The following is a 10,162-nucleotide window of genomic DNA, read 5'->3' on the forward strand; positions in this document are numbered from 1 at the left end:
CGTACAAAGCCACAGCCAAATGTCCACCACAGCACAGAAACAGTTTTATTCAAGAATGCAACGACGGGATTGCGTGGTACTATGTGGTATTTTTCACTTACACAGAACAAAATCGCCGTGATTTTTGTAACTTTCTTGCCAGTAATGCACCACCTTTTCTGGTTAACTCTGAAGTTAAGTGGTAGTACAAAAGCGATGCACTTAACGGAGACAGTTTGTTTCTGGAGCTTCTCTGCGAACCGTGAACCCTGAACAGAGTTCCTATGGCACACAATCAGTGACAGCTACAAATCCCCAGTCCTGCAAGTGAAGCCTATACAACGCATGAGCCTTGTGATGTGCAGTGGCCTTTCAGCAGTTTAATTAAGCACCGCATTCCTAGCAATGTGTATAGCGTAGAAATGCACGTTTGTAGTGAATACTAGTACTAGTAGCAGTAGTGTAGTAGTTGTTGCTTCAAAATGTTGTTGTTGTGAGCAAAGTGACTCTGCTAAACTACGAAACAATGCCTGTGAAAGTATGCCTTTTCAATGTCAAATGCTGACTGAAAGCACGAATAAAGAATTTTCTTTTATGCAGTACAACTCCGGGAGGATGCAGCACTGTCTTGCTGTCCAGCAATTATCGTGTTGTTTTGTGCTAATAAATAATTTTAGCAACTGTTACGCACACATTTGAAAAAAGCAGCAGTCTTTCAAGAGCCAGTTGATATATCTTAATGGCACAACTCTGGTCTCACAAAGGTATTTCAAAAAATGCAAAGCCAAAAAATGGCATGACACAGCATAACTTATCCAGATGAGGGAATGTACAAATACAAACAGGACCAGCTTTAGGTTAGATATTTAGGGGAATCCCCCAAGGTGGAGTATATTTGTAATAAGGGAGTAATAACTCACTGACATCCACCCAAGTGCAACCATACGGCTATAAAGGGAAGCTATACAACTTATTACTCCCTTATTAGGGCCAGCTTTTGCAAACAAGCAAACAAAAAGCTAGAGAGCTCTGCACAAAGCCTACGTGTATGGTTCGTGTCATGTGATTTCTGCTGCAGCTAACAAGCACAGCTTTGCCGCAACAAAAATCAGTCCGGCGATGTCTGCGTGCCACTAAAAATAATGACACTGCATAGCAGAACACTGTTTTCTTCGTACAGCGAACAGCATGGAACTGAAACCACACTGCATAACAACCTTATTCACAAAAGTGGATTTGGAAAGTCTCTGTGAAAATATAACAAGAATAAATGAGCAAAGGTAGAGCTGTAAAGCAAATGACGATTATGATCGACTATGACACAATATGTAATATGAGGAATGCCAAAACATTATGCGTAGCTAGTATTAGTGAGTGCGAAGTATTCTCAGGTCTACAAACTTTGTGCACAACAGTGTCATATTTTGCACAAGATGCAGACCTTTGCAAGGTAGCTGCAAAAAGCCACGCCCGCCTTACTTCCGCACAGTACCTAATGCCTCTACCTTTGCGAGCCCTGCCAGTAACCTTCGTGGCAAATGAAGAAAGGAAAAGATTCACAATGCCCTACTTCATGTCGAATGTCACTTGCAAAAGAAAGAATCTGCATTTAAACCAGAACATACAAGCAATGCTAACTGAACTTTTGGGCAAAGACGGCAACCTGTGCACCAGAAGATATGAGAGGTCTCTGTGACACGAGCAGAGCGGAGACAACACACAAAAACAACACGCACATGTAGAGTATAAACACAGCAGCTAAAATGAGAAGTTGCAGCATAAAAAGGCACTGACAATGTTGGGCAAGTTCACTTCTGACTCCAGTCACTCTGCTGCGTTAGTGCTGGCCAAATATTTTCTTGAGCACTAAACTATCCCACCAAGAATATAGCAGAATGACCTTTCCATACTAAGCTGTACCATGCTTTATTTAGTCACCAGGTGTGACAAATGATACATATAGGAAACTGGACCTCTGACCCCACCAGCTGAAAAACTCACCTTAGCAACCTCGCTGTTCACCACGGCCACTTCCACTATGGTGCCATCTGAAAACTAGGGCGGCCTTCTATTGGTAATACCCCATGACATTTGATTTCTATTCAGGGTAAACAGCGCAAAAAAAGACGAGGACCTAAGAAGTACACAAACGAGTGCTGATACCACACCGTGTTGCAACCAACGCAGCGCAGTTTACTTGACCACTACAGGCAGCATGAGTCTGCTGACCTCTAAATTTTGATCCAATAATCATGCCAAATTTTGATAAACGGATTCTTTCCGAACTCCTACAAACAAAGAGCTATGTCACCAAAAGGAATCAATCGCACAAACAGAAGAAGTGAGCAGTGAGCCACTCCTAAGTGCTGTTCCTTTTTTGATGCAGCTAACTAAAGATACCATGCAAAAGAAAAATACTAACAGCTCCTGCTAAATGCAACATGTAGCCATAAATGTATGCAGCACATCTGCTCTTTGTTAAGTTAGTAATACAGAAACTTGACCCAACTGTCAGACAGCAAAATGAATTATAGATGCTACTGGCAGGCTGACAAAAAGTGAGTTAATAAGTGTGTCCATGCACTGCTTATGGCAATGAAATTAGCCTGCCCTTATTGGGCCGCTATGCTTTTAAGGAAAGATTTGGCTCTGCATCAGAAGAATGGAGCGTTCTCTTTAGTGTCCCCACAACAGCACCTCGTAATACTCCACAGGTGCTCATAATTTAAGGTGATATCCAACAAAGGTGGACTTTTACTCAGCTTGCATAAGAAATGTCACAGTTTCACTCCAACGTAAAATACATAGAAAGTATAGGTAGACAAATGAGGTGTACCACAAAACAGGTGCTAACACTCAGTAACTACTATCATTTAGGTACTTGCAATTAAGGGGAGGGGGAGTAAATTGAAGAAACTAATAATTTGGTGGTCTCCTGGATCAGTGCAATGTATGTATTTGTAATAACACACGCACAAAAAGAAAGCTTGACCGAACTCTCAACCAACAAGACGCTTCTGAGAGAAAAGGTGAAAATACAAAAGTACAACTGACTCGCATTAAACGGCCTGGACTATCTGGCATTTAAAATATATGAACCTTACATAAATCTACACTTCAAGGCATGACTTACACATTCAGTTATAAACACAAGTCTAAGCTAGCTGCAGTGCTCCAGCATTGGATCTTCCCTGTATTCTATGCATCAATCTAATAAATGACTCCTGAAAGTGTTCTTGTATGCCATTTTCATTTTGCAGGAATGCTAGAGGAAAAAAATGAAAAGAATAATAAATTAACTAAAAATCGTGCTCCCGTGCATGTTCCCAATTGGCCATAAATGTTCAGTGTAAATAGTAGATACTTGGCCAATAAGTGGAGGAAAGGAGCGACATCACACAGATGACAGTAGTACTACTGTCACAGCAAACGTGACAGTAATTCCTGCAGCGACTGCACAATGACCTTGCAGATGCCACTGTCATACACCTTATGGGATAGTGTCAGCACTGGCTATTGTCAGTGCCTCACAGCCCCTTCGTCAATGTTTGCCAGATAAACATTATCTAGATTGTGCTGTGGTGTTAAAATGTGACATAAAAGCCCTAACGTTAATTGGCTTTGAAAATTCCAAGAAAGCGCAGTGAAGATATAAAAAAGGACGCAGAAAATGTTGCACAACCAATTTTCTTTTTTCTCACATCTACCATCCGTAACGTCATAAATGTTCTTTCTTGATTCAACCAAAATGAACGAGAGCAAAAGCTAAGCATGGCCTTCTCTACAGAACAAGTGAAAGCATGCTCAGCTCAGACAGTCCACCTGAATGGAGCAAAACAAAAATAATGAAGGCCTGTCACACTGCAATCCCCATTTGAAAAAGTATTTCAGTCTCCCAGTGGCTCTGGACGCAAAGACTGTGCCCTTTGCCTTTCAAGACAATTCTGTGGATCACTATGCCATATCCATGATATCGGTGAAGTGGAAACTTAAACTTGCTCACAAAGCACGCTCCCCGCTATAAAACCCTGTTCATTATTAAAACTTCCCACTAAACCCCTTTTCAAAAGTAGTTTTATGCTTTCAAACATACTGCTTTGTAAATCTTACAAACTTGACTCGCAGTTACTGGTCTTTATAATCAAAGCAAATACTCTTCATGCACGCACAAGAAAATATTTTTTAAACAAAAATGCTTAAACATTCTCCCTGTTATAACTTAGGTGGCTATCTGGTCTACTGACAGCTTACAACCATATCGGCAGCACATGGAATCGAATGTTTAACTATGCTTACAAAAACATTCTTGCCCTACAGTGTCTTTCTGCAGTTAAAAGCATTTTCATTGACAACTACACGAGATAACACTAATAAAACTCAAGTAGTGATTTGAGACAATTGATTCATTGAGTCCCTATACATGTACCTCCTATTATTTGCTACCTCAAAAATTCAATGTACACTCACCCGCTGTATTTTAGAGTGAATTTGCCTCTCTCAAGACTAAAATCTCAGCTGAGGACCTTTGTTCACTTCGAACCCCAGCTTCCTAGAAATACTTTTTCTCCTGCACGTCTGCCAGCAGACCGTCAGTACAATAAGTTTCAATGCGAGGAAGTCGCATTTTTCAGCTCCACAAGGCTGCTTCGCTTTGTAGACACCAAGCACATGGCCAGCATGCAAAAACGACAAATCTATTCCAAATAAGGCCAGCTCAACACTTTCTCTTCTCAGTTAAAACTGGATCCCCAAAACTTGACCTGCAAAAGCGTAAGCATGAGTTTGGTAGAAAGCGTGATCAGTCTCATTGTGTAATGACGAATGAAAGACTAAGAAAGGATCAAAGAATGCAAGCATTGGCTGCCACATGAAATCTTATCGTGAACAATGCTTCAGTACTTTTTTTAATGGCAATAACAGCTAGTATGAGTGAATTTTTCTGAATTAAAAGGCGTCGTAGTGTGCTGTGTCCAAAAACTCTCATGTTCCTTTGCTGGCTAAAGATAATGTTTCTAGGTGAGCTTGGACCCCATTTAAATTGATGTGACCTTGTGATAGCAGGTTTGGTTTATGGGGTTTAACATCCCAAAGCGACTCAGGCTGTGAGAGACGCCGTGGTAGAGGTCTCCGAAAATTTTGGCCACATGGGGTTAGTTAATGTGCACTGACATCACACAGCACATGGGCGCCTAACTCTGCCTCTGTCGAAAAGCAGCTACCGCGGCCGGGATTCGATCCTGCATTCTTGGGCACACCAGTCGAGCGCCCTAACCACAGCAACGCCACAGCAGGGCTCATGGAGATAGAAGGTAGGGCAAATATCGCTACCATAACTAATTTTCTTTTCTAGCTAATGTCAAAGGCACAGAACATTGCTCTTGTTGTCTCACCATTTCATGTATGTACTTCCACATTTCAAAAAAGAAAAAAAAAAAAAAGAGGTTTCACAGTCAATGCTTTTGTCCATCTAACCGTTCTTCACCTTTCGTGGGCCATTCACAGAAGATGTGCTTAACTTATCATACTTCCTTGATATTAACCGATAAAGTTGAGTTTTACTGCACACAATCAAGCTTTTCCCTGCACCTCAAAACACATATAAATGATCCAACCTACTGCAATTCATGATATCCCATGTGATCAGTCCTGCAATTTCCAGCACCGCTTCATTGCTCTGCACACGAATTAAGCCCAATGGCTTCTTACCAGCAAAAGTTGAGATCATTTGCAATTAACAATTTGAAAGGTGGCATACTTGTTGCTTTCCCTGCACCTAAAAACACATATAAATGAACCAACCTACTGCAATTCATGATATCCCATGTGATCAGTTCTGCAATTTCCAGCACCGCTTCATTGCTTTGCACACGAATTAAGCCCAATGGCTTCTTACCAGCAAAAGCTGAGTGCATTTGCAATTAACAATTTGAAAGGTGGCATACTTGTTGCTAAACCACTTAATATTCAAGCAAAAAGAGGCAATGCAACTGCCTACTTTACACCTCTGTTAAAAAGGGGCTGCTGAATGGAGCCCAGACATGGGGTTTTACATTACCGTCAATAAATCAATGCGTTAGGTATATCAGCCCAACCAGATCTCATTCACAAGTGATTCCACCTAGGAGGTCCTTACCACGACTTACTGTCGTGGTCCTTACACTGTTAAATTATGCTTCTCTCAAGAAGTAAGGAAAGTTATTGAATACCAAAAACTTGAAACTTCTATGTCTTTCTCATAGAGTGAGCACGCTTCTACATTACTTTAATAGAAATGCTGAAGCACTACTGGGAGTTAGTGACCTGCTGCAATGATCACAAGAAAAGTAGCTCAACCAACATCAAAGCCTCTAAAAAACCCCAGTGCTAAGTTAACCAGCTGTGAAATTTTTCATACTACAGGCATCAATACAGAGCCTTCAAATCAAGTAAAATCAGCCCAGAATGATGCAATAGCACAAGGTAAAATAAATGGGTGTTACTTATTTTTTGAGGTAACTATGCCATCTAGTTGCTGATTTAATAGCAGAGAGCATCGCTCATCGTTTGTGCTTATGCAACATGCTTATAAACCCTGTATGGTAAGCAGTGCTAGTCATAATGCTGTGTGCAGTGAATTAAATGATACAAAAGCAAGTAAAGTTGAGAGTAAAGCTCAGCCAATTTGTTTTGAGTAACTGATATTAACGTCAAAGGACAACATGCACAAGGATGCATTTTTGACACTACAATGCACCTACTTTCCAGCAGGCTGACGAATACAGAAGAAACACCACATGAAGCCAGTCGGCTCATTCAACCTTCTAGTATATATCTTGATGGTAATACTTAAAACAAATTCCACAAAAAAATGTCATAATACTCAGTGTCCTAGCACAGCTGTGAAAAGAGCTAGATGACAGTTCACCTTGTTGGAAAAATGCACTGCACTCTTAATGTGTTCATGTGGGCAATGGAGCCCTTTTCAAAGCCAGGACAACTGTACATACTTCACTTCAAGAGGCAGCGTGCCATAGCGGCTCCTTGTTTTGCTCCGACGGCAGGGGCGAGAACTCTGCTCAGTAGGCAGAAATGAACCTATCCTTTTGCATATATATATATATATATATATTTTTTTTTTTTGCAAGTGTAACCTTAGCACTGTTTTGCACACTTGAAACAGTTGGAGATTTTTTTTTTGCACAGTAGATGCCACTTTGTTCCCGCTCTTTTCTTCTTATAACCAGTGGTTTGTATAGTGCTTCACTACAAGGGTTGGATGCAGCTGAGAACTGGACAAAGTTGTATACAGTTTTGAGTGCTTGTCCCTAACCCTGCCAGCAAAATTTGTACTTACTGAGAGGCAGGACATTTCCTCTCGAGACTCGACATTAACTGTCAACAAAACGTTAAAAAACATGGCACCTTGGTGAACTGCGAACCCACTTAATGCAGGGCAGAAAATTGCAACCTTTTTTTGCACAGAACCAAGAGTTCTGTCAGGCTAGGTGCAATTTCCATTATTTACAAGCAAGCACTAACTAAGCACAGAAGGGTGCATTGCTTGCCTAGTTGGCATACTGTCCAGAAAAGATGAAAGACAATATTCACACTTTAGAAGAAGCAAGAAAGAAAGCTCACACAAAGTGAGAAAGCATAGTTTAGGATTCCCTTCATATTTCGTCTTTTTGCTCTTCCTTTTTTACCTTTTGTTACGAAGTTCCAGATCACAAAAAATGATCCTCAGCTATCGGTCAGCATTCTCTCTATGATCTGCTTGCTGCCTCGCCCCCTTCTGTGTATTCCATAATTCACCTTCCATACTACAGCCCCTTCCATACTACATGCACTCCACATACGAATACTATCACACATCTTTCAAGAGCACGTGCAAGCACTGCTCCACTTGGTGACTACAGTAGAGAGAGATTGTTGGCAAACGCAAAATGCAGCACTTCGTTAAGTCACCGGCAATTCACACCAAGGCGTGTCGGTGCGGTTGCAGAACAGTCGAACGTCAAGCACGTCCACAGGTGCCCCGTCAACTCTTAGCTTGTGCCTTGCCTCAACCCGATACTTTATGTTACCTAGGCCAGTCCGACGATCCCTGCGCCGGTTCTCCCGCCTCTGCTGTGCTGTACGTGCTGTGTCCCTTGGTCGCCGTCGGCGATCATGTAGGTGCCTGAACGTGTCCTTTGTGCCCGTTGTAATGCCAACAGGTCGTGTCACATTGAGCCCAGCCTCACGAATGCGTGCGTAAAACTCGTCGTCTTCAAGGCCCCAGCCCCAATAGCGGTTTGAGATGCCGTTCAACTGGCGAAAGCGGGCTGTGCTCAGCAGAAGAATGCCGCCAACAAAGGTCGGATAGTGGTAGCGTGGATGCAAGCCCGGTGCAGCGAGATGATGCGGACCTCCACCAGGGGGGAATGCATAGCTGAGCTGAGGGTTCAACGGCAGTAGGTCAACATCATGCATGGCAATGTAGTCGCAGTCTGCCTCGCTTTCAAGAAAGCCAGCGTTGATGAGCGAACCACGATTGAACCGCAGCGTGTCAATCTGTAAGATTTTAAAAGTTCAGGCTCATACAGTGAAACTAACTACTTGCCAGTCAAAAACATTGACAGAGTACATCTACAACTGTCTCTAAAGTATAGCTGATGGAAATTTCTTGTGTGAGCTCTTTACAGACCCTTACAAAGCACTAACAAGTACACTTGTATAGTACAATTGCATGCACACTTTCAAATTTATTTTAATGCTGCACTTCCTTTCTTTGTACGGCAACAAAGGCATAAACAATAAATGACTGAACTTCGAACTCATGTAATTCCACTCCCACAAAAGGTTAGCCCGAAACCCCATCGAAATAAAGCTAGCGTTGCCAACTAGCTCAACATGAGGATTACTCCGTAGTCATCGCCGCAATGCACCTTTCCCGAGCGGCCGACAGATGTCATTCGTAAGCTGGAGGCGAGCTTAAATCATCAGGTGGTTAAGCAACTTGTCCAATGCAAAAACTGAAAGTGCACGATTGACAGGAGTAACAGCGTCGGGAATTGATTAAAAACTCAATTCCTCCAAGTCTAGAGTGCGGAGCAACCTTCTACTCTCCGCTGCCGAGCAAATTATTGAATGACGATAGCCATATACCTGATTCACCACGACTAGTCGATGTCGAACACCTTGCCTGCGAAGAAAGCGGTGCAGATGCGGCGCCAGTCGCAAGAGCTCATCGAAGCGATCGCGAAACGGGATGATCACTGCTAATCGGTGCCCTTCTCCGAGCTCGTCGTCATCGTCTTCGTCGCCGGCGCTGCAGCTCGTCGGTGACCGAAGCACTAGCGTGAACGACACGAGCAGCGTGCAAAGCAGACCGCACAGCAGCAGTGCCAGAAGCATGCGCCGTCCGTGCACCATCGTGGAGGCTCGCCGACCGACACAGCGGCGCGGCGCGTTCACTGCGTCCCGGCGCCGTTGTCATGCGGTCTCTCGCATGCATAGGATGTTTGCGCCGTGCCGATCGACACCTGGCAACCACCGCAACATTGCAGTATTTTTCCCGTTACACCTCGAGTGTTTTCGACTGACATGTCCACCACCAAACAGAAATCCTTAAAACTTTAGTTATCCACCAGTCTTTCTCTGAGTTGATCAACTTTTACGGACTGCCGCTACTAATATTTTGGCGCTGCAGTCAACAGCGTTAATCGCTTTTTATCTATGATGTTACGGACGCCCAAGGAGGAAGAAGCGGGCAGTGGCGCGCTTGCCGCATCGTAACAATATGTTTAGAAGAGCCGTCGGCTGATTTGCATGTCGCCACTGTTAAACCGTGGTGAATTACCTTTCGTCGGCCGTACCTTGCGATTATCCACGACGTCATGGGAATCGGTCGACGCTATCGGATATGCTGTAAAGCCAATTTCGAGGAGCAGTTGCCTCTTCGTTCTTGTTTTCTGATTCGCGATCTGCCGAAAGCAGCCGCCACGGTGAGTTTGATTATAGTGTAATATAATACCGTCCAGTACACTGCAATTTGATCCTTCGTCTAGCTCCAGCGGGGTGCGGATCGAGAGCGCGAGACCGTTCATCCCACGGCGAAGGGCCAGATCATGAGAAAAGAAAGGCATAGAGCGTCGTGATATCAATCACGAAACCTCCGAGAGTACACATCAGTATATACAAATGCGAGGAAAAGATGAACAAG

General features: G+C 43.2%; 1 protein-coding gene across 1 annotated transcript; it reads right to left on the reverse strand.

Annotated features, from left to right (window-relative positions):
• Positions 1-22: 22 nt before the first annotated feature.
• On the reverse strand, positions 23-9,607 carry beta4GalT7 (beta-1,4-galactosyltransferase 7). The gene is made up of 2 exons (XM_084577138.1): positions 9,106-9,607; positions 23-8,511 (listed from the first exon to the last, which is right to left on the reverse strand). Exons 1-2 carry the CDS (start codon positions 9,370-9,372, stop codon positions 7,915-7,917), a joined length of 864 nt encoding a protein of 287 aa, XP_084433264.1. The 5' UTR covers positions 9,373-9,607; the 3' UTR covers positions 23-7,914.
• Between the last annotated feature and the right edge of the window lie 555 nt (positions 9,608-10,162).

This window comes from Amblyomma maculatum, chromosome 8 (genome assembly GCF_055883805.1).
Source record: "Amblyomma maculatum isolate TAMU_Amacu chromosome 8, ASM5588380v1, whole genome shotgun sequence".
NCBI classification, from domain to species: Eukaryota; Metazoa; Arthropoda; class Arachnida; order Ixodida; family Ixodidae; genus Amblyomma; species Amblyomma maculatum.

Coding starts and splice junctions, on each gene's coding strand:
- beta4GalT7 (XM_084577138.1), bottom strand. CDS start 9,372: ATGGTGCACGGACGGCGCATGCTTCTGGCACTGCTGCTGTGCGGTCTG. Junction 8,512..9,105: donor GACTAGTCGTGGTGAATCAG/GTATATGGCTAT, acceptor AAAATCTTACAG/ATTGACACGCTGCGGTTCAA.